At 46.1% G+C, this 24,258-nt stretch overlaps 1 protein-coding gene and 1 long non-coding RNA gene across 4 annotated transcripts in view; one reads left to right on the forward strand and one right to left on the reverse strand.

Moving 5' to 3' along the window:
- Positions 1-24,258, reverse strand: part of LOC148671272 (uncharacterized) — a 170,859-nt gene that overhangs the window by 57,720 nt on the left and 88,881 nt on the right. The gene's annotated exons all lie outside the window — the stretch shown is intronic.
- Positions 7,994-22,543, forward strand: LOC148671278 (uncharacterized). Of its 3 annotated transcripts, XM_088631782.1 has the most exons (8): positions 7,994-8,355; positions 8,953-9,045; positions 9,804-9,884; positions 10,050-10,832; positions 10,937-11,167; positions 11,329-11,663; positions 11,791-12,009; positions 21,406-22,543. In XM_088631782.1, the coding sequence occupies exons 6-8, from the start codon at positions 11,388-11,390 to the stop codon at positions 21,559-21,561; spliced, it is 651 nt and encodes a 216-aa protein (XP_088487908.1). In that variant the 5' UTR covers positions 7,994-8,355; positions 8,953-9,045; positions 9,804-9,884; positions 10,050-10,832; positions 10,937-11,167; positions 11,329-11,387; the 3' UTR covers positions 21,562-22,543. The 3 variants fall into 3 exon arrangements, with proteins under 3 accessions (XP_088487908.1, XP_088487909.1, XP_088487910.1); XM_088631783.1 differs by lacking the exon at positions 7,994-8,355 and having other exon boundaries at positions 8,402-9,045; positions 10,050-11,167; XM_088631784.1 differs by lacking the exons at positions 7,994-8,355; positions 21,406-22,543 and having other exon boundaries at positions 8,402-9,045; positions 11,791-13,456.

The raw sequence follows: 24,258 nt of genomic DNA on the forward strand, positions 1-24,258 counted from the left end.
AATATTTTGAAGACGTTGTATTATTGTTAAAACATTTGTATTCCTTTTTGTTTGCAAATGGGAAAATTCCTAGTCCTAGCACATGACCCAAATTACAACCAAAATTTTGTATTTTATTAGTATGGTAATAGATAAGGGATTGTCAAGTTGTACAACATTTGTGATAAGGTTGCTAAATATCTACAATATTAATAGTTATAATAATTATATGTTAGTACTTAAAAAACATTATCCTTAGACTGTGTTGTGTGTAATAGTGTATAACTGCATATAAAACTATTAATACAGCATTAATAGAAAATAGTTAAAAAACATATAAACTGAATTAATATTATGATTAATTGTAGAGGTGAAATTCTTGTTAATACTGCAAATTGTTTATTATTTTTCCTTATTTATAGCACCAGAATAAAATCAATTATAATTTTAAGGAATATCCATAAAGCTGAGTTTTAAATTAAACAGAAAAGCGCTTCTGCAAACTGTGGTCACTACGGCGGTGTCACGCCCTCTGCAGCCAGAGGGCGCTCCTTCTCTGTCCTGTCCCTAGTTTCCGGTCTGCTGTCCTTCCTGTCCCTCTCTTCCTTGGGCTATATATTTCCGGGTCTTGCACTCTGTCCTGGCTTAGCATTGACGTTCGGATGTCCTGAGACCCGCCTAGCACCAGGGCGCCCCACGTCCGCTCCCTGAGGGCATAGGTTTCTATACGGCATTCCTGAACTCTTTGCACTAATGAGCCCGGGCCTTTTTCCCGTCTCGCCGCTACGCATATGGGTCTTTTTCCGCTCTCCTGCTCCCCACGGTTAGTCCCTTTGGACGTCCGTGACAGGCGGGCAGTGGCTGTAATGACTGGAGAACTTCAGATGGCTGGTCCTGGGTTCCAGGAGACTGTGGTCACTATACTGGACAGTGACTGTACTAACTCTGTGGCTTCCAAGTCCTGGGACCAGTGTTTCTGTGTTAGTGGGACCTGTGGTCACAACAGTGGTCAGAGGCTGACAGGTGCTTCACATGTTGTGCTGAAATGTGTGTGAGGTGTATATTCCCATTGTCTGTATGTGAATTGTTGACAATGATTTTCTAGCCTTTACCTGCTTACATCTAAACTTAACACATGATCATCAGATTAAATTATATTAAAGAACAACATTTTTTCAAAAATACCAGACAGGTTTAACATATAGGCACAGATACATTTATTATGATGTTGTCCTGAGCAACTGCTCAAAAATCTAAACTTGAGTCCTGTGATTACGAATTAATTTTTAAATATTGCATTTGTATGATAACATGTAATTAAATATTTAATTTGTATTAATCATACTTATATAATTGCATTTGATAATAATTTCAGATTTCGAATGTAGTCAAAAACAATAAAGCATTCGTATTAAAACTTCACAATTTACAAAAAAACCCTGTCATTAGATAACTAACCTAAAAACACAAATTAAATTATTTAGCTGTTAAATAATAGACAAATCCTGTATAAACACAAAACACAACTACCATTTGTTACAATCCCTGCCTCTCGGCAACGGAGGAGGCAGAAGTAGGTGTAGCCCCTATCCATCAGTTCACCTATCAGTTTTCCCATTCACCACCACACCCCTGTCTCATCCTACTTAAACACCTGTCCTTCCCTACCTCGTTGCTCAGTATTGGTTTTCCCTTTCGAGCTTCCTGGTTGCGCTTCATCTACTCTGTGTTTGTCTTGGATTTCGGTTTGCGGTTTTTCCCTTTTGACTTCGGCTTTTCGGATCTCGGCTTGGATTGGTACTTTCGCTCTATTTTGGATCACTGGCTACCTCTGGATTCTCGGATTGCTCTACGGACTACGACTTCGGATCATGCTTCGGCTTCGGTACTCGTTCCCTTTCGGATATCTTGCTTCCCCTGGACTCTCGGCTCGTTCCTACTACTACGGTTTGCTTTCGGACTACGACTTGGCTTTGTTTGCTCCTGCAAGTGGGTTCACTCACTGGTTCGGTCCCTATTACCGAACCCTTAACACCATTTTTTAATTCCTCCTGTAATGCCACAATGTCTTGTAGTTGTTAAATTATTAATGTTACACCTCAGTTTCTGATGAGACCCCAGTTAATAATAATACACCTACAATACTAAGAATTTCCACAATTTTGTTAATATTTTTCATTTTATAGCTTATAAACCAATAATGAATGTAACTTTTATCAGCCTGTACTTTTCAATGTGAAAACAAGCAGACCTGGTCTTTATGAACAAGGTTATACATACAGTATACAAATTTTATTTTCACATAAATATAAAAATACAAGAGCTAATTGTCCTATGACTGAAAAGGTTTTACATTTTGAAAATGTAATTGTATGTCTTTAAAATGAAGAATTCACATTCATAACTTCCTATCATATTGGAACACATATTCTTATAACACCTAGAGGTACTACTTGTTTTCACAGCAACTGAATATCGCATAGCCTAACGATAGAAACCTGGACTGTCTGAATACACCAAAGATACAGTATAATGACAGCATTAAAACTCCTGTCTTAATTCTCTAGCATAAACACTTTAGGTGGTAATAACACATTTACTGTATATCTATTAATACATCAGTCTGTAATAATTTAATATCAGTCTCAATAATAATTCACTATTTAAAAACACGTGTATCTCTATTAATGCACCAGTCTGTAATAAGACAATACAGAGGAGTCAGAATTGAACACAATAAAACAATAAACAACCCAGGGTATTTCTGAATCATCCTGTATAATATGATATTATTCTAGAAACATTTTTTATTGCTCACACTTTTTTTGTTTTCGAGTAAATGAAGACTTTTTCACATGTCACAGCATATCACTCAAATTATCACTTATATATAAAGTTGATTATTACAGTAACAAGTAAGTTAAATAACTTTTTAAAGATTGTATACACTCCATGTTTTCACAAATTATCAATAGAGGGTGATAATGGCCAGCTTCTGCTGTATCCATCTATAACATTATTATTATATAATGTTTAGAAATCTTAAGAATATTTTTAAAAAATCCAATAAAAATTAAAAGCAACTAATTATATTTAGACACAGCTAATTATATTTCCTTACTTACAGACCAAGATAAAATACAGTTATAATATTTTTGATGAATACCCACAAAGCTGAATGTTAAATAAAAATTCAAAAATTGTTCAACCCACTTATTGCTCTATTTACATAAAAAATTTAATTAATTTAATTCCAGTTGTTGTCTGTCTGTCTGGACAGGAGAAGACTGGTCACTTACTGGCTGAGCTGTGCAGCACCAGGACAGTGAGAGAGAAGATGGACAGGCAGCTCTCCATTGTCATCAGGACAGAGCGCAGCTGAGACCCCTGTCTTCACCCCCGAGCCCACAGGGCAACTGAGCTGCTGCTCCGCACCCCAGACCCCCAGTAACAACACAGCCCCCCGCCCCGCCAATCACACACAGCACTGCCTTTTCAGACTGACAGCAGGAACCTCTCACACAGGCAGGACGGCCAATCACACAGGGCCCTTTCAGTCTTCTCCATATATATCAGAGACACATCACTGTTTCCTCTCCCTGAAGACACTCCCAGCAGCGCAGAGGAGAGGAGAGACAGGAGCAGCTCTGTGTCTCACTGGTGGAAACTCACAGATACAGACAGCAGGGCTGCAGGTGCTGCAGGGGCAGGAAGAAATCAGATAAAAATTAATGTCACAGCTCTCTGACGATTTAGATAAGTTATGTAATTTTAAATAATTATTAAGTTAATCAATTATGTTCAATACAAAAGCTAAATAAAATTTGCATGCGAGTGTCAGGCAGTGTCCAGTGACTGGTGTCCTGAATACGGTCCTGTATGTCTTCCTGTCTGCATCAGGCAGTGTCCAGTGACTGGTGTCCAGCTGTGAGTCACAAAGAGGTTGTTGTATCTCCAGACAGCAGTCCTCAAGGTGGTAAAAAGGTCACTCAGTTAGCACAGGAATACAGAGACAAGCTATACGAACTGCCCGTCCTGTGGCTGTGAGCAGAGATCTGAAAACCCCAGCAGTGACTGTCCCCTCTGTACAGAGCCTTGGACAGCAGCTCTTCCAGTAGAGTCCCTCAGACCCTGACTCTGTCCCTGTGCAGCTCCAGTCCACACAGATGTTCCAGCCCCTCCAGCTGTGGCCCCAGTGTCTCTCTGTGTGGAGCTGACTGTGAGACTGAGACTATCTAAAAATACAGTGGAGCTGATACACCCCCAGGCTGAACAGAGTGAGGACACAGCTCACCTCCTCCTCCTTATTATTATTAAAGGTATTAGTAGTTATGCTGTATTAAAAAAAAAATCTCCTGTTCAATATAGCAGAGCTCCTGTGTTACAACTTCACCGTAATAACTGCAGCATTAGGAGCAGCAGAGCAGGAGTCAGTTTCAAATTTGAAAAAGCAACAATATGATGAATTAAAAATAAACAGTCCTTCTTAATACAGCCCATCAGCAGTGATATAAGGCAGAGCTTTACTGGAGCCTCAGGTCAGACTCTGCAGTGAGTCTGAACTTTGCGCTCTTCCAAGAAGCCAGGCTCTACTGTGAGGCTGTGGGTGTGAGTGTGATGATGTACAGAGACAGGAGGGCCCACTGTTAAGAGATCTAGTGCTGTATAGGGAGACACAAAAGGAGTCATGTGTTCACAGCTCCAGTGCTGAACAGGGTGGCAGGTCCTCTCCCTACACAGCTCTCTCTCTGTGGCTAAGGATCTGCGCCTGTGACTGGAAGGTTGCCGGTTCAAATCCCGCGGCCGGCAGAGGAATCCTACTCCGTTGTCCCCTGAGCAAGGCCCTTAACCCTAACTGCTCCAGGGGCGCCGTACAATGGTAGACCCTGCGCTCTGACCCCAAGCTTCTCTCCCTGTCTGTGTGTCTGTGTCTCCATGGAGAAAAGCTGGGGTATGCGAAAAGACTAATTCCTAATGCAAGAAATTGTATAGGGCTAATAAAGAAACATAATCAAACATAATAATCATAGTGTCTCTCAGGGCTGAACAGGAGGGTCTGTTCCTGTCAAAAAGGAAGGTGACTCTCAGAGCTCCAGTGTCAGTATAAGGAGAAGCTCTCAGACCTGACTGCTGCCAGATCCTCTGAGCCTGAGTGGCCATGAGCACTGAGCTCCTCAGCAGCTGAGGAAAGCCTCCTGTCTCCTGTGGTCACAGTGTGGTTGAACACCTGTACTGTCTTCCTGCTCCTTCTCTTCTCTCTCCACCTTCCTGTCTCTCTTGCTGTGTGTGCTCTTATCTCTCCATCTCTCTCTCCTCTTCTCTCACTCTGACAATCTGTGCAGAGTATCTGAAGGGGATGTAACATCACTTGGCAAAGGAAAAAAAAATATCAGAAGCAGAATAAAAAAAAACTCTTCTCAGTCAGCTTCACAGCTCAGACTCACACACAGAGCTCTGGGTCCCTCAGTACATTACCCAAACTCCTCTTTCCAGAAGAAACAGAAGCTCATCTCCATCCTTCTCTTTATTCTGAACACACAGAACCAGAGGATATTCAGACAATCAGTGCTGCTACATGAATAATATCAGACAGAACAGCCTGGACTCAGGTCACATATACCCCTTTTCTCCTTCCTCACAGCCTCTTAGAGACAGGGCAGAGCTCCTGGTTCTCCTCTCTGTGAACTGGGCTCAGGGGTCACTGATCTGGCAGCTGTGGGCTCTGTTCCAGGTCAGAAGCAAGAAGCTTCTATTAACCCTTTCCTGGACCTCCAGCCCTTCAGTATTACTGCCCTGACTGATTGTCTTTACTGTAAGTCAGCCTCCAAACATATTTTAGAAACGTTTTGACAAATAATTGAACAGCAGTCTGATTATGTAATTATTGTAAATATTTTGTACTTATTATTACTTAATTAATTCAACCTCCAAACATCTGTCAGAAATGTTCTGACTCACAATTGAGCAATATGCAATTATTATTACTTATGTAATGAACATCAGTATTGATACTCTGATCAGTGTATTATGATTCTCAGCAGCAGCAGACCAATGGTCGTGTCTACAATAGTGACCAGTTGACCAGTCTGTACCTCTGAGCAGTGGGACTCAGATCACACAGAAGACCTGTCTGTGTGTGATTCCACACCAGCCCTGGGATACAGCGTCTCCCACACGTCTCTCACGGAGAGTCTTATAAATATACAGTTGAACAGAGTCTGATAACAGTTATATAGATAATTAAATCATCAAATATGTGGAGTAACTGAGTGCTTGAGTGGAAATAAAACCAGGAGATGCACTTCTACCTCCGGGATCAGGAGTCTAATCCTCCTTGCTTCTATTCTGTGGATATTCGTGTAAAACGCTTAAAAGCGCTTATTACAGGAACTTGTGCTCTTTCTCATCTGCTCTACGGGAGTACGCTATACAACGCATTAGTCTGTAAAGTAAACTATTTTTTTTGTTTAATGAATTTAATTCCTGTCTGTCGCTGTCGTTCTCCAACTTTTATGAATCGCTTCTCTTCACAGCCCGGTTTTTTTTTTTTTTTTGGAGATGTTATATCTGTAAGAAAAGCCCCCCGGGCTCCGGACAGGAGTCTCCTCCAGCGGAGACGCGTTCTGCTCTGTCAGGAAGAGCGCTGTGACGTCACAGACACCAGCAGAGCGCCGGGATCAGAGAGCGAGACCGCTGGAGGCGCGCAGAGCGCACGGAGAGTTATTGATCACTTATCTATCGACAACCAATTAATTCAGCTGAATAATCGATTAACTTCACCGATTGGTGAGTACTGGTTCTTTTCTTGACCCTGTTTTAAAAATCTAGAAAACAGTCAATACAGCCTGTATCGATCAATTAGGAATTGTATCCTAGAGCTAGAAAAGTATATTCCAAGTTGATAAATTTGTGTAGGCAACAGTTTAAATGTATTTTTCCACTGTTTACAAATCATAAGTATGGTAACCACGGCAACACGTGCCACATCACTGTGTCCGGCTAGGTCTCGACTTTGTCACAAAGAGTTGCGTGACGTCACGGACAGCAACTAGTACTAATGCTAGTGTATTCATGTTAATATTAGTGTGAGTACAACTTGTAGTTTTAATATTAATGCCAGTGTTCATGTGAGTATTAATGATGATAGCGCTACTGATTTTTTAATGCTAGTATTTATGTTAATATTAGTGATAATTATAGAGTTACTGTTAGAGTATTTACACTAGTCGTCATGTAAGTTTTAGTGATAGCATTACTGTTATTAATAGTATTAGTAGTGTAGTAGTAGTTTGTGTCATTTTTAGTGGTGATGACGATAGTGTAAGTCTTAGTGATAGTGTTACTGTTGTAATGTTAGTGGCATTTGTATTAGTGTTAGTTATAGTGTATTATTATTAGTGTATTAACAGTGTTAGTGTGTGGGTGTGTGTCTGTGAGTATTTGGGTGTGTCTGTAAGTATTTGTAGTGACTATGTGTGTGTCTGTGAGTGTGTGTGGTACCTGTGAATGTGTATAGTGTCTCTGTGTTAATTTGTGTGGGTGTGTGTCTGTCAGTGTGTGATAATGTTTGTGAGTTTGTGGGTGTAGAGTCCAGACCAATGTCCACAGAGCTGTGAGTGCTCTGTTTTTATCACTATTACAAATAATGACAGCAGAAGTAGCAAGAGTATTAGTATCAGAATTAGTATTTGTCACGGACGTCCAAAGGGACTAACCGTGGGGAGCAGGAGAGTATTAGTATCAGAATTAGTTTTAGAATTTGTAGTCATGGTCGAAGTAATAGCAGCAGTAACAACAACAGTGATAGTTGGATTATCCAAGCAGTTAATTCAGAAACTACAGTATTACACATTTATACCCTATTTTCTAGGCATGTTTTGTAAAGTGCTATGATGCTCTGGATTAAATGGCACATTATAAGAAAAAAATGATTGATTGATTGACTGTGAGAGTGAAGTCTGGTCGAACTCGTTTGTCTAACAGAACTGTCTTGTCCACAGATGTCAACAGAGGTGAACAGAGAAGATGTCCAGACCCACCAGAGACTGGAGACAGGTTCAAGAGTCAGGCCCCAGACCCAGAGAGCTGTGAGTCCACGGCTGTTCTAGTTCATATTGTGCTTCTTCCTCTTCCTCCTCCTCCTAAAATTAAAACCAATTGCAGTAGCAGGGCTCTGCCATCCTCTCTTGGGGAAGAGAAGACTCTACATGACAGTATGTGCGTCTGTGTGTGTGTTTGTGTGTGGGAGTGTGTGTCTGTGTGGTGTGTGTGCTTGTGAGTCTGGTCCAGCCATTGTCTGTAACAGAAGTGTGTCTGACAGTTCAGGAAGGAGGTAACAGGAGACTCAACTGACACAGGATGTGGACCCCAAAAACAGTGAGTCTGCATTATTATTATTATTATTATTATTATTATTATTATTGTTGTTATTATTATTAGGATTGAGAGGGTGTGAGAGACAGGGGGTTTCAAACTCCATTCCTAGAGGGTCCGTCTCCTAGTTTTCTGTCCAGATCTCGGTTACAAAGTTTATCCATTTTTTTAATTAAACGAAAAATTATTCTAATTCCATTTTACAGGCCTAAAATATTTAACTGTGCCTTGAACGTTTTGAGTCTTCAACAGTGAGAGACATTAAAATATATTATTGAACACATTATTTCCACATCTTACTAAGAAAATAATTAGCTTAATTGTTTAATTGGCTAGCCCCAGTTCAAAAGAAAACCTGGAGATGCACTTAGCTCTCCAGTGACTGGAATGGGGCTTGAGACTCCTGGTCTAGGAGAACTGGCCCATCAACAGGCCACAGCAGGGATGCTGGGGATCATGAAGCTGGATAGCTGAAGGCTGGACACTGCTTCTGGTTCGAGGAAGACAGACCACTGTGATTTAGGGTCATCTTGGCCCATGATGATGATGATGAAGGTGTGTTTGTGTGCCTGGCTGGTAACTCTGTTTCCTCCTCCCCAGCACTGCCGGGAGAGACTCACTCAAGACAAGAGAGGAAAGGACAAGCAGGGAGAGGGGCTTCACACTGATGCCTGGGGCAGATCCCAAAGAAATGTGAGTATTGGCTTCAACGACATGGTTGGGTAGCTTGTTCCACCCACCCACCACCCTCTTAGTACAGTAGTGCCACCTGTCCTGACTATAGGGTCTCATCCAGCTTTCTCCTGAGATAAACCAGGGAATCAGCTTCAACAACATGACTAGACTGCTTGTTCCACACCCCCACGCCGTTCTATGTAAAGAAATGCCTCCTGCTTCTCAGTTTTAAATACTGTTTTACTACTGTGTTTAATACTGTTTGACTAAGAATAAGCCTGTTCCAAGACGCATAAACTTGGTCTACTGCTGCTGTTGAGACTAAAGTAGTCAACTTACTGAAAGATCTCGACAGAGACGGACGTGACCCTGAAAGGCCAGAGAGGGGCGACCGATACAGGGGCTGTGAGCAAAGACTCTTTCAGAGTAAGACAACCAGTGTGTTCTGCTCAGGATGATGATGGTGATGCAGATGATAGTGAAGATAATTAAGGTGGTCTTGATGATGATGGTCTTGATGAAAAAGCTGTTGATGATGATGGTGGACATGATGATGTTCATGATGAAGAAGGATATGGTGATGAAGATGGTGTAGTTGATCATTTATTAGAATGGTGATGCAGATGATCGTGATTAAGATCATGGAGATTGTGATGGTGGAGGTGGTGATGAAGGTGACACAGTCATGCCTGTGTGTGGGTGTGTGTGAAAGGGGAGGTGGGGTTGGGTCAGGTCTGCTGCTGTCATCTGATGGGACAGTATCTCTCCTCCTACAGATCATTAAGGAGACGATTGCAGACTGTCGGAGGAAGAGGGAGCAGACTCCCCCTGTGTCGCCCCTCAGGATGCTGAGAGCTGTGAGTCTGTGAGCCTGATGTGTCTGTGACATCTGTCAAAAGTTTGCTCACAGCTGGGGACTGTGATTGCTGGGAGACCAGAGGCACGGCCTTGTCCTCCTAGAGAAGACCCTCTCAGTTTTCTGTCTGTGCATTCATGCCGTCTCTGTGCCCCTGTCCCCTCAGGCCAGCCAACAAATCACCAGGCAGGAGACCAAGACCCAGCCGTGGCACAGCTCGAAGGGCATGGAGAGGGACAGAGGGACAGGCCATTGACCTCCTCCTTGGACATACCAATACTCCCTCATGTGCACCCTCTAGAGCACCCCCTCACCTACCTGCTGGCACGCCCACTCACCCCAGCCTGGCCCCGGCTGCCCTGTGGTGTCTCAGTGAGGACCTGCGGGTTGAGCTGGAGGGGCTGCTCTAGGTGGAGGGGAGCCGGTTGCGGACCTGGGCTCAGAATGCGATGTCTTCCATCCAGCTGGACTGCCTGGAGCTGTACGATGAGGTCCTGGCCGAGTTTGGATCAGAGGCTGCTTAGTGGGATTGGTGAGCCCCTGAAACCCCTCCCCCTTGTCCAGCTCGCACTGCAGTACGCAGGGGCTGGGACGACTCTCCTGTCCCCCTCAACCTTCCAAGATACCTGTGTCACCCCACTCAACCTGGTCCCCAGGAAATCTTCCAGATCCAAGGGGAGAGAGACAGGAGCTGGGCTGGGACTCCAGCTTGCTGTTATATATACAGGACATCTTGCCTGTTTCTCCCTCCCCTTATTCCCAGGATTTTCCCTTCCAGAGCACAGGAATCATGAAGCAGCATGACTACAAGGAGACACTGAAGTCCTACTTCGAAAACACAAAGGTCAGGTGTGACTGCTCCGAGGTGGACAAGTGCTTCCACCAGGTTGCAGCCAATGTCGATGTTGACCTCATCCTGCAGAGGTACCTTGGAGACGCTGTGGCCGAGGTCTGTGAAAAGCAGGTTTATTTTTTCTCTTTGTAGTAGTCTTAGGACAGTCTGACCTGCTGTGGGATTTAGCAGGAACAGAAAGGTCTTCTGTGTGTCTTCAGTCTCCACAGCCCAAGAGACGCATGATCCAGGTGGGCGAGGCTGTCGAAGAAAACAAGCTGTCGATCCCTCCCTCTCCTGGACCTTGGTGCCCCTGGGCCCTCCCTCTTCGATCACCTGTGACCCTGCTCAGCTCACTAAACTCCCTGCCGACTGCTCCATGCCGCCCCCATCAACACCCAGAAGAGCCCTCTCCTTCGAGGAACTTCAGAGCTCCTGAGATTCAGAAACAGGTGAGAAGTGAACAGAACCTCTGTCCTTGTGTAGAGTCAACTGGACACACAGTACAGACTCACCTGTACCTTATTACAGTCACAGTGCATATAGTGAGGGTATATTAAGAATTAGAAGTCAAGAACTGACCCCAGCAGCAAAGTCCTGTGTCTGTCTTCAGTGTCCAGGTCGAAGAGTTGTGCTTTCCAAGTCAGCCCTGAAAAAGATGAAGAGGACAACATGTCTACCTTTTCCAATCCTGACGCTGACCCACTACAGGTCATTGCCCCACTGTCCAGCCAGCTGCCTGTCCCCAGACCCCTCCCTCACCTCCCTCCCATCACCTCCCAGGAGAAGGCTGGGGTGCAGAAGACTAAGAAGAGGAAGAAGAGGCAGAGGAAGCAGGAGAGTCAGGAATGTCTGAGCCCTGAAGACAAGCCTCCAGAGTTGCTGAAAGTCAGAACACAGGTGCTGAGACACCTAGAGGACCCTGTAGCTCTTGAGATTCTAGGAGAGGTGAGGAGGGAACTTTTACTGTAGTGTTCAGTCAGTGAGTCTGTATTAAACTCTCTCTCTCTCTCTCAGTGCAGTGTTAATGTACTGTAGTGTCCAGTCAGTGTATCTGTTTTAACACTAATTCTAGGAGAGGAGACAGGAGAAGGAGGAGGAGGACTGGAGGAAGGTGCTGGAGAAAGAGAAAAGGAGACAGGAGAAGGAGAAGGAACAGAGGAGGAAGACTGAGGAGAAGCAGGAGAGGAGACGCTCCAAGGCAGCAGATGAGATGAGGAGGACCATGGACAAGGAGGAGAGGAGACACTCCAGGGAGACAGAGGAGAACAGGAGGGAGCAGCATAACCACGAGGTGAGATGGGAGAAGAAGGAGCAGAAGAGGTGGAAGGCCTACGCTCAGGGGCTGGTGAAAAGCCTGCAGCAGGAGGAGGAGAGGAAGCAGAAGGAGAAGGAGGAATGGAGGAGGAGAGGATGAAGCAGCTTGAACTTGAACTTGAACTTGAACTTGAACTTTCTTGCCATATGTAACCGATGCTGGTACAATGGAATTCTTACTTACAGAAAGTCTCTCGATTGTAAAACAAGTGTAAAACAAAACAAAGTGCAAACAGTGCATCAAGACAATGTACAAACAAACAATAGACAATGTGCAAGTAAACATGTAGACAGTTTGAATGTAAACAATACAGACGTGTAAACAATGACTGGAGATGTGCAATAGATAAGAAATCATAAAGAGGTAGATGGTGATGGTGTAGGTGTGGTCCGAAGGGGATGGCTAAATGTGTTCGCCAGTCTCACTGCTTGTGGATAGAAGCTATTGAAGAATCTAGTGGTAAGTGTCCGTATGCTCTTATATCTCTTGCCTGAGGGCAGTGGGGTGAAGAGCTCATGCCCAGGGTGGTGACTGTCCTCTGTGATGGCCAGAATTCTACCACGGCAGCGGTCCTCATAGAGCTGTTTAATCTCGGTGAGACCGCAGCCAATGATCTTCTGGGCCATATTGACCATTCTCTGCAGTGCCTTTCTTTCTCGCGAAGAGGTGTTGCCATACCACACGGTGATCCCGTTGGTGAGGACGCTCTCGATAGTGCAGCGGTAGAAGTTCACCAACACATGTATTGGCATCCCCCATCGCTTGAGGCACCTCAAGAAATAAAGGCGCTGCTGAGCCTTCTTCATGATAGAGTCAGTGTTCACAGTCCAGGTTAGATCTTTAGAGATGTGAATTCCCAAAAACCTAAAGCTGGTGACTGTTTCCACTTCCGTTCCATCAATACTGAGTGGGCTGTGAGTGTGTGGCCTGTGTCTCCGAAAGTCCACTATTAGCTCTTTCGTTTTCTTTATGTTCAAGTCCAGTTTATTGCTATGACACCACCTAAGCAGCTGTACAACTTCATCCCTGTAAGTGGACTCGTCATCATCACTGATCAGTCCTATTATAGTGGTGTCATCGGCAAACTTGATGATGCGGTTATTGCTGTGTCTTGCTGTGCAGTCGTGAGTAAATAGGGAGTACAACCTTGGACTCAGACAGCAGCTGAAGGAGGAGAATAAGAAATGAGCAAAGGAGGAGAGTTTGGGAAGAGGAGGAGAGGAAACAAGCAAAGGAAGAGAAGGAGGGAGGAAACTGTTGGAGAAGCAGGAGAAGAAACAAGCAAGAGGAGAAGGAGTGGGGAAAAAGAAACAGATGAAGGAGGAGGAGGAAAGGATGAGAGTTTTGGAGAAGCAAGAGAAGAAACAATTGAAGGAGAAGATGGAGAGGAGGAGAAGAAGAGGGGAATCTTGGAAAAACAGGAGAAGAAACAGATGAAGCCAGAGGAGAAGAGGGGGGAAATTGTGTAAAAGGAGAAAAAGAAACAGATGAAGCAGGAGGAGAAGAGGAGGAAAATCATGGAAAAGGAGGAGATGAAATGGAGGAGAGTTTTGAAAAAGAGGAGGAAAATCTTGGAAAAGGAGGAGAAGGAACAGATGAAGCAGCAGGTGGAGAAGAGGAGATGGGAAGTGGAGAAAGAGAAGAAGAGATTGAAGGAGGAGAAGAGCAGCCTCTAGGTAATGTCACGGAAGGATTGACTGCCGAGGATCGGGTTCCTATGCGGTGCTTTTAGGAAGGATAAGTGCTAGACAAAGGCATAGTCAGAGTAATAGCGAAGTCCAAAATCCAGGTAGGCGTGTAGAACCGTCGATGTAGAATCAGAAGGCGTAGGCGTAAAAGAGGAAACAGGCAGGGATCATAATCCGGGAAGGCCTTGAAGAGGCGTTGCCGTTGAATCAGAAGGCAAAGGCGTAATCGAGGAAACAGGCTTGGGTCAGGATCCAAGAGAGCACTGTAGAGGCGAAGGTACGAAATCGGGAGGCAAAGGCGTAGTCGAAGAACAGCAGTGTCTAGGTCAAGGGGAGAAACAGTACAATAGCGAAGGAGTTGGTCGAAACAAAGCTCAGTGAGAGAATCTCAATTCGTGAGCGCTGACAGGGCGTCTGGTGAGGGTTTAAATAGAGGACTGATTGATGCATGCACGTTTGGTATGGGGAGAGCTCGTGGGAATTCGGGAGCGCTTGCCTGCGTGAGAGTGATTTGTGACAGTACCCCCCACCTCAGGGGCAGCTCCGGATGCCATAGATAGAGGAGGAGCACGGGAGTGAAGAAAGTCCGAGATAAGGGTCTTGTCCAGGATGTCCCGTTCAGAGACCCAGGTTCTCTGCTCAGGACCATAGCCGAGCCAGTCGACCAGAAATTGTCTTGAACCCCTATACCAACGACATTTGAGGATCTAATTGACTGCATAGGTGGTGGATCCAGCGATGGAATGAGGTGGAGGTGGATGAGGTTGCGGCCTGTAGAGGGGTGACCTGTGGTAGGACCTGAGAATGGAAACATGAAAGGTGGGGTGAATGCAAAGGGTGGGGGGGAGAGCCAGGTGGAAGGTGACTGGAGTGATCTGGGAAATTACCCGGAAGGGACCAATAAATCTGGGCCCCAGCTTGCGGGAGGGTTGATGGAGAGAGATGTTGCGTGTTGAGAGCCAGACAAATTGCCTTCTGCTATGTCTGGGAAAAGGCCTTCTGTGCCGATCCACGAAGGTCTTATAGCGGTGTGAGGCTTTTAGGAGGGCGCGCCGGGCCGTTTTCCAAAGCTTCTTTAAGGAAGAGATATATAATTGGATCGAGGGAAGGTCCGTGTCAGAAACCAGCTTCCGGAGGAGCGAAGGTTGATAACCCAGGGAGCATAGAAAGGGAGACATGCCAGTGGCGGAAGAGTACAGGGCGTTTTGAGCATACTCGGCAGCGAGAGACAAACTGCGGACCTCGATCAGAAACAATGTCCTCAATCCCGTGGATCCCGTGGAGATGAACAACCTGCTGTACAAACAGGTTGGCCATTTGTTGGGCAGAAGGCAGGGAGTGGCAGGGAACGAAATAAGCCGCCTTGGAGACCTGTCAATGACGACCATAATAACCGTGTTGCCCTGGCTCCTGCGAAGGTCCGTGAGGAAGTCCACAGAAATATGAGACCATGGCCGTGCGGGTACTGGAAGGGGTTGGAGAAGACCAGCCTTTTGGTGATGGGGTGTTTTAATATGAGTGCAGGTGGGGCAAGCTCTTACGTAATCCGAGACATCAGCCCTTAGGGAGGGCCACCAGAAGTCCCCAGAAACAAGTTCCAGAGTTCGGCGGACGCCAGGATGACCCGCATGACCTGAGAGTCATGAGCCCACTGGAGAACAGCGGAGCAAACCTGATCAGTCACAAACAGCTTGTCAGAAGGGCACGAGGGAGGTACGGTGTGGTCCTTGAGGGCATTTCGGATGAGGTGCTCGATGTTGGGACAGACGGCAGCGATGATCTGGTGAGAGGGGATGATGGGTTCAGGAGGGAGTTCGAGCTCCGGTGGGTCAAATAGAAGTGAGAGGGCGTCCCCCTTGATATTCTTAGAACTGGGGGTATATGTCATGAAAAAGGAAAAATGGGCAAAAAATAGGGACCATCTGGCCTGGAGAAAATTAAGGGGCCGAGCAGACTGGACAAAGTACAGGTTGTTGTGGTCAGTGAGAATGGTGAATGGATGTTGAGCTCCCTCCACCCAATGCCTCCATTCTTCCAGAGCAAGCTTGATGGCCAGGAGCTCTCTGTCTCCCACATCGTAGTTAACCTCAGCCAGGGAGAGGCGCCTGGAGAAGAAGGCACAGGGGTGGAGAGTAGTACTATCCCTGTTTCGCTGAGACAGGACAGCTCCAACACCATGGGCAGAGGCATCAACCTCCAGGACGAAGGGCAGCAAGGGATCAGGATGACAAAGGAGGGGAGCCGTGGTGAAGAGGTGTTTCAAACGTAGGAAGGCACGATCAGCCTCATTGGTCCACTTGCCCAGAGTCGGACCCTTATGTGTGAGGGTGGAGATGGGAGCGGCAACGGAGCTGAAGTCCTGAATGAAACGACGGTAAAAGCCAGAAAATCCAAGAAAGCATTGAACCTGCTTCAAGTTCCTGGGAGTTGGCCAGTCCATAATGGCAGCCGTCTTGGAGGGGTCCATCTCGATGCCCAGAGGAGGGATGACATAACCGAGAAATTGAACAGTGGAAACATGGAAAGTGCATTTTTCCAGCTTGGCATAGAGGCTGTTCTTTATGAGACGAGTTAGGACCTCCCTGACATGAATGACATGCTCCTGAAGGCTACTGGAATAAATTAAATTATCATCCAAATAGACGAGCGAGTACTGGTGAATGATGTCCCAGAAGATGTCATTCATAAAATTCTAAAAAGACGAACTGTAGCCAAGGGAAACCAAGAATAAGTGGGAGTGAAGGAGAGTGGAGGAGGAGAAGCTGAATACGTTCCAGGTGGGTGGCACCAATATGCAGGGAGATGGGGATGGTCTGCCACTCCACCAATCCTGGAGAGAGGGAGGAACCATCGATGGACTGAATGCAGATGGGAGGGGAGACGGGCAGTAAGGGAATCTTCAAGGAGGCAGCGAGTCCAGAATCTAAAAAGTTTCCCGCTGCACCTGAGTCAGCGAAAGCAAAAAGAAATTCCCAGAAAAGCCCAGCAGGACATTCCAGAGGCAGAAGGGTTGAGAGAAAGGATACTGGAGGGATTTGGAGGGGGACAGACAAACGAAGGGTCACACCGGACAGGAGGCTCGGAGGTGGTCGGAAGCCCCACAATAGAGGCAGCGCCCCTCTGAAAGTCGGCGGTTGCGTTCCTCCAGAGAAAGACTAGATGAGGAGGGCGTGAAAAGGTGCAGCAGGAGTGGAACCGGGAGTGGTGTGGCTGGAAGCAGAATGGAGCAGGAGGCGTTCGGTCCTACGTTGCTGTAGGCGGACATCGATCTTGGTGGCCAAGGAAAACAAAACTCTCCAGAGTCAGCGTGTGGTAAGGGAGGAGGGCCAGGTGATCCTTAAGTTCCTCGGAGAGTCCCCCATGGAACTGATGGATGAGGGCTTCTGGGTTCCAAGCGAGCTGAGAGGCCAAGACCCGAAAGTCCATCACATATTCCTGGAGGGGACGAGTACCCTGCGACAAGGACAGACGCGAGGCGGCAAAGTAAGAAGACTCAACCTGTTCGAAGGTGGCCGTCAGAGCTGCCTGGAACTATGCAAAGTCCGAGGTTTCTGGGGCATTCCTGGCGAGAAGGCCTGCAGCCCACTCCATCGCCCGGCCAGAAAGGTAGACCACTATAAAGGCAGCGCGTTCGCGGTCAGTCGAAAACAATCCGGAAGAAGGTTAAAAGCCATCCAGCATTGCGTCAGATAAGCCTGGCACATATTCGGCGTACTGTCGAATTGGTCCGGTGTGGGAGGAGGCAGGGGACAGGAGGAGGTGACTGGAACTGGGGGCTGAGTGGGATTAGTCACGAGTGGGAGGTTGGGAAGCGAGTGGCTGAGGGGGGGAACTGGAGACCAGGTTAGTGAGATGTTGGAAGCTGGCAGTGAGCTGATCCAGTGCCTGGGAGTGCTGGGACAGGAGAGCCAGGGGATTAAATGAGCCCGCGGGGTCCATCTTTGGGCTCACGATTCTGTCAAGGATGGACTGACTGCGGAGGATAGGGATCCTATGCGGGGCTCTTCGGTAGGGGATCTTAGGTTTAGAATCGATAGGCGAACGTGTAGTCGGGGAAGCTAGCTGAGTCCAAAATATGGGTAGGCATAGTTGGAGCATCGGTACTGAATCGGGAGGCGAAGGCGTAGTCGAGGAAGCAGGCAGGGTTCAGGAACCTTGAAGGTGTTGTAGAACTGTCGGTACAGAATCGGGAGGCGGAGACGTCGTCGAGGAAGCAAGGCAGGGTCCAATATCCAGGAAAGAGTAGTTAGGGCGTCTGTACTAAGTCGGGAGCCGAAGACGTTGTCAAGAGGGAAGGCAGGGTCAAGATCCAGGAGTCAAACAATAGATTAAGCAAAATAGCACTAGGTGCAGAGCTCAGGGAGAAGATCTCAATCGTGAGCAATGAATAGGGGTCTGGTGAGGGTTGAAATAGAAGAGAGGTTGGTGCGTGCATGTTTGGGAAGGGAAAAGCTCGTGGGAATGCGGTAGCGCTTGCATGCGTGGGTGCGATTTGTGACATATGGTCAATATACATGTGATTTATAAGGTGACTTACAGCTGAGCTTGAAGTTTAAACACTTGTGTTTTTTTTTCTCTTTTATAGTTTCTTGAAGGTTAACCCTACGCTGATTTTTAAAATTCGAATTTAATTTATTGAATATATTTTTTTTCCTAACCAGGAGAGGGGTATTTTACACAGTAATGCACAGGCAGCTGTGACTGTGTGTACTACAAGCTACCTTGTCTGCTGAAACCTTCTCTGTTTGATGAGTGGAAAAAAATATCAGATAAATACATCATGGTTTCATGCTGTAACAATAAAATGTGAAAAAGTCCAAGGGGGGTGAATACACTGGCACTTTACAGCCTGGCCAGTGCTCAGCAAGCACTGCAATATAAAACATAAAAGTCAACATCTCTTTGTCTGAACATAAGAAAGGTTACAATCCACAGAAAAAACACTGTAAGAGAAGGGGTGTTGACAACGACAAGCACACAGTATGTATAAATATAAAAAAGTCCTGACTGCTGGTCAGTAAAGATCCCAGGACACTGTGTGTGACAGTAGGGGTGTGGACCCCAGTGTCCCGACTGCTGGTCAGTACAGATCCAGGACACTGTGTGTGAGAGTAGGGGTGTGGACCCCAGTGTCCCAACTGCTGGTCAGTACAGATCCAGGACACTGTGTGTGAGAGTGGGGTGTGGACCCCAGTGTCCCAACTGCTGGTCAGTACAGATCCAGGACACTGTGTGTGAGACTGGGGTGTGGACCCCAGTGTCCTGGTCAGTACAGATCCAGGACACTGTGTAAAAGAGTAGGGGTGTGGACCCCAATGGACACTGTGTGTGAGAGTAGGGGTGTGGACCCCAGAGTCCTGACTGCTGGTCAGTACAGGTCCCGGGACACTGTGTGTGAGAGTAGGGTGTGGACCCCAGTGTCCTGACTGCTGGTCAGGGGTGTTGTTTAGTGGGGTTTCAGTCTGTACTCCCTAAAGTGTCAGGGTCTGAACTAGGAGACGACAGGAGCTGATTTACTTTCACTTTCTCCTGTCAAGAGATCAGAGATCGATACTGTAAACTCAAGCTGTCTGAACTGTACTAAATATTTTAATAAAGTGTTTATTTCAGGCAAAAATGATTGATGTAAAACCTGACTGTTTGCTGATGGTATTGGATTCACACTATTAGTATTCATGATGCTCAGACACGCTCAAATAGAATAATTTCCTGTTTGTTGCTCAGAGGCCGTGTTTATTGTACAGTTGATAATACCAGAAAGGAAGCAGTACAGATTAACAAGAGAGGAATTTATTTGGCCCATAATTAGTAATGATTCCAGGTTCTCATGCAGCTGTTTCTCCTGTGCTGACTGGAGGAGCTCATCAAGCTGTGTCTGGAGAGAAGCCAGGGTATCGGCTTGTTCCCCTCTCTCACGCCCCTCCTTGTACAGTAGAGCCTCCCAAACCTGATTTTAAGTATTAGTGTTGCTTTAGGTTTCAATGTTAGTTCTGAGGAACTCTGAGATGTCAATATCTAACTGGTCTTTAATGATGACTAACTGTCTCTGAGGATGTTGAATATTTTGTATATATGAGGTTCACTATCTTCACCCTGTCAGTGTAGGACAATCCCTTCGAACCAAAGAGACTCAGTTCCTTCAGCCTGTCACTGTGGGACACTCCCTTTAGACTAAAGAGACTCTGTTCCAACAGCCTGTCAGTGTGGGACACTCCCATCAGACTGAAGAGACTCAGTTCCTCCAGCCTCTCAGTGTGGGACACTTCCTTCAGACTAAGGAGACTCAGTTCCTTCACTCTGTCAGTGTGGGACACTCCCTACGGACTAAAGAGACTCAGTTCCTTCATCCTGTCAGTGTGGGACACTCCCTTCAGACTGAAGAGACTCAGTTCCTTCAGCCTGTCAGTGTGGGACACTCCCTTCAGACTAAAGAGACTCAGTTTCTTCAGCCTCTCAGTGTGGAACACTCCATTCAGACTAAAGAGACTCAGTTCCTTCAGCCTGTCAGTGTGGGACTCTCCCTTCAGACTAAGGAGACTCGGTGCTTCCAGCCTGTCAGTATGGGACACTCCCTTCGGACTAAAGAGACTCAGTTCCTTCAGCCTCTCAGTGTGGGACACTTCCTTCGGACTAAGGAGACTCAGTGCTTCCAGCCTGTCAGTGTGGGACACTCCCTTCAGACTGAAGAGACTCAGTTCCTTCAGCCTGTCACTGTGGGACACTCCCTTCAGACTAAAGAGACTCAGTTCCTTAAGCCTGTCACTGTGGGACACTCCCTTCAGACTAAGGAGACTCAGTTCCTTCAGCCTGTCACTGTTGGACACTCCCTTCAGACTAAAGAGACTCAGTTCCTTCAGCCTGTCAGTGTGGGACACTCCCTTCAGAGAAAAGAGACTCTGTTCTTTCAGCTTGTCAGTTTTACTGTTTTTAAACTAACATCATGCTAATTCTCTTCAGTGTGGAACACATTAGATAGTTTTTAAGCGATCTGACATCCCTAAGTGTTGAAACTATACAAAACACAGGTTTCCCAGCCAGGTGGTTGAGTCCCAAACATTTCTTTATGAAATGTGACATTTTAGACTCACTACTGAAGAATCAGGATGGACTGAATGATTTGACATTTTTTATGTATCTTTAAAATAAGGTGGTATAAAGGTTCATATTACATACAGGAGTACCATATGTGTCTGAATTGCCATTGGACACTCAGAGTTTTAGTAGGACTCTACAGTGCCCTCCAGAATTATTGATGCCCTTGGTAAAGATGAACAAGGAAGGCGATGGAAAAAATGTCTTTGTTGTTTATCAGATGAGAGAAATCTAACCTTTCAGTGAGGTTAAATTATTCTAAGAAAAAAATCCTTATGAAAAATAAACATGTACTATTGAGAGAACAGTTAAAAATAAAATACATATCTTATATAAATTGTAAGAATACAGAATAAGAATGTTGTAAGAATACAGTTTGATTAACATTAACATTAACAGAGCATTTTGTGTACTACAGAGAATACACAGAAATATAATCTCAATAATCTGTGTTCTTCCTCTCTCACAGGGCAGGGACAATAGAAAAGATATAGAAAAGTTTTTATCGTAAATTTTAAATGGGATGAATAGTGAAAATATCTGTGATAAGAACTTTATAATGTAAATAATCTGTGATCTTTCTCTCTGACAGGGGAGGGACAGGCTGATTCCCATGAGGCACCACACAGTCTCTCAGAGATCAGGATCGTGCTGCTGGGGGAGAGATGGTCTGAGAAGAGCTCAGCAGGAAACACCATCCTGTTCAGAGAGATGTTTGACACTGAGAGAAGAACTGAGAAGTGTGTGAAGAGACAGGGTGAAGTAGCTGGGAGGCAGATCACTGTGGTTAACACTCCAGGCTACTCCTCTTTTCCATGGATAATAAGGACTGATCCACAGCATGTCAGACAGGAGGTTGTGCGCAGTGTGTCTCTGTGTCCCCCAGGACCCCACGCCCTCCTCCTGGTCACTCCTGTGACCTCATCGTTCACAGAGTGAGACAGGAGATTATTGGAGGAACAACTGGAGCTTCTCAGTGAGAGAGTCTGGAGACACACAATAGTGCTGTTCACCTGGGGGGACACACTGAGACTTACAACCATTGAGTGGCACATTGAGAGAGAAGGGAAGGATCTCCAGTGGCTGTTGTAGAAATGTGGGAAAGAGGTATCATGTTCTCATCAACAAGAACAGGGGCGACCACACTCCGTTCACAGAGCTGCTGAAGAAGATAAAGGACTTGGTGGCAGGAAACTATGGGCTGTACTTCACTACTCACATCAAAGAAATAAACACTGAACTAGAAAATATATATTAAACAAAAGGATGAGGAGAGACAGAGAAAGATAGATGAGCTGAGACAGAGGTTGGAGGAGAGACAGAGAGAGACAGAGGAGCTGAGACAGAGGGAGGAGGAGAGACATGGAGAGAGACAGAAGAGCTGAGTCAGAGGTTGGAGGAGAGACAGAGGAGCTGAGACAGAAGTATGAAAGAAGGGAGAGAGAGAGAGAAGATGAGCTCAGACAGAGGTTGGAGGAGGAGTGGAGAAGAGAAGAGGAGCTGAAGGAGAAGATGAGAAAAACACTGAAGGAAGAGGAGCTGGAGAAAGACAGAGGAGCCCAGCCTGCCTGTCAAGAGGAGGAACAGTATAGACATCCCTCCCACCAGTGAGTGTGATTGATGCTGTATTACTGATTCACTGATCTTACTGGTCATCAACTGAGAGATTCAACCATCTTGTGTCCTATTAGGAATTCAAATAATACTGTGCTCCACTCTGTACTGTATGACTAACACAGTGGCACACAGATCTGTATCTGTTTAAATCCTCTGTGCTTTAATTAAACTGTTTTCTATCAGGGAGATTAGATTTAACCCATCACACAGCAGCTCAATCTCTGTAATCTGTCCTTTAAACTGTCTGACCAAAAATCAATCAAGGTTTATAGATCAATGCACGAACAGTACAGCACACAGCGGTGTTGTCGGCATTGAAATGCTTTGTCCGCGAGCTGGTTAAAGGCTCGTTAAGAGGGATAGACAGGGGTTAACATTAGGATACAACAAATGACACAATTGCAATTCACAGATTGTGAAGAAGTAACACAAGGATAGGAGGTATTTAGGTGTCCTGACAGTAGTAGGGTACAGGGTAGGAGGTATTTAGTGCTCTTCATAGGTATCCTGAGAGTGCCAGTGCCCCCTGTCAGTTCAAGGAGGTAACTGCAGGTGTCTGCTGTGGTTGGCTGCTCAGCAGTCTTACTGCCTGGGGGAAGAGGTTGTTCTGACACCTGGTGTTCTTGGTCTGATACTTCAGTATGGTTTTCCAGATGGTAGTAGAGAGAGCAAGTTGTGTTTAGGGTGACTGGGGTCCCTGAGGATGGACATGGCCTACTTGAGGCATCTAACAGAGTAGATATCCTCTGTCTTCAGTAGTGCAGCTGGTAGTGTTCTGAGCCAGTTTCACCACCCTCTGGAGGACCTTGAGCTTGTGGGTGGAGCAGTTACCACACCACGCAGTGGTGCAGCCGGTTTGGATGCTCTCAGTGGTGCTCCTGTAGAAGCTGGTCAGGATGTGTGACGGCATGCTGAACTTCTTCAGTCTGGGGAGAAAGAACAGGCGCTGTCTTGTCTACGGGAATGGTTAGGTGGGTCCAGGTCAGGTCGCCTGTGATGTTGACACCTAGGAATTTGAAAATGTGGACCACAGCGGACCCGCTGATGTGAATGGGTGCATGGTCTGTTCCTCGATGCTTCCTGTAGTCCACGATCAGCTCCTAAGTTCTGCTGGTGTTCAGAGAGAGGCTGTTGTCCTGACACGCTGCTGTCAGCATTTCTACCTCCTCCCTGTAGGCGGACTCATCACCGTTTGTGGTCAAGCTGATGATCGTTGTATCGTCTGCAGACTTGATGATGGAGTTTGTTTTGTTCCTGGCGACACAGTCATGGGTGAACAGGGAGTAGAGGAGAGGGCTGATTACGCAGCCCTGGGGGACGCCGATGTTCAGGGTCAGAATGGAGGATGTACTTGTGCCGACTCTCACCACCTGCGGTCGGCCTGTCAGAAAGTCCAGGATCCAATTGCAGAGAGGGGAGCTTAGTCCTAGGTCCTGGAGCTTGGTGATGAGCCTTGAGGGTACGATGGTGTTGAATGCTGAGCTGTTGTCAACAACATTCTCAAATACGTTTCTCTCGTCTAGGTGTAAGAGGGTAGTGTGTAGAGCAGTGGCGATGGCCTCCTCAGTTGGTCTGTTAGTGTCAAAGGCAGCTCTGAAGTCCAGCAGGACAGGAATGGGGGAAAGAGCACATCAGCAGATCATTAGAACCCCAGACAAGAGCTGTTTCTGTACATCAGTCTAAAAGACTCATCACAGCTTGTCTGCAGATCAGTGAGTCTGTGAGTGAACAGCAGCAGCCTGTTGTAGAATCTGTGTCAAACAGGGTGAGATGGAGAATTACAGAACTGCCTGGAGTCTGAATTCTGCTTTTTAACAAAGTGGTCAAG

The sequence above is a fragment of the Lepisosteus platostomus genome, chromosome 5 (genome assembly GCF_059453375.1).
Source record: "Lepisosteus platostomus isolate fLepPlt1 chromosome 5, fLepPlt1.hap1, whole genome shotgun sequence".
Classification (NCBI taxonomy): domain Eukaryota; kingdom Metazoa; phylum Chordata; class Actinopteri; order Semionotiformes; family Lepisosteidae; genus Lepisosteus; species Lepisosteus platostomus.

What these genes read in the sequence shown, in the direction of transcription:
- LOC148671278 (XM_088631782.1), top strand. Translation starts at nt 11,388, where the DNA reads ATGTCTACCTTTTCCAATCCTGACGCTGACCCACTACAGGTCATTGCC. An exon ending in CTCTTGAGATTCTAGGAGAG is followed by an intron (nt 11,664 to 11,790) that starts GTGAGGAGGGAA and finishes CACTAATTCTAG; the next exon opens with GAGAGGAGACAGGAGAAGGA. An exon ending in GGGAGCAGCATAACCACGAG is followed by an intron (nt 12,010 to 21,405) that starts GTGAGATGGGAG and finishes TCTCTCTGACAG; the next exon opens with GGGAGGGACAGGCTGATTCC.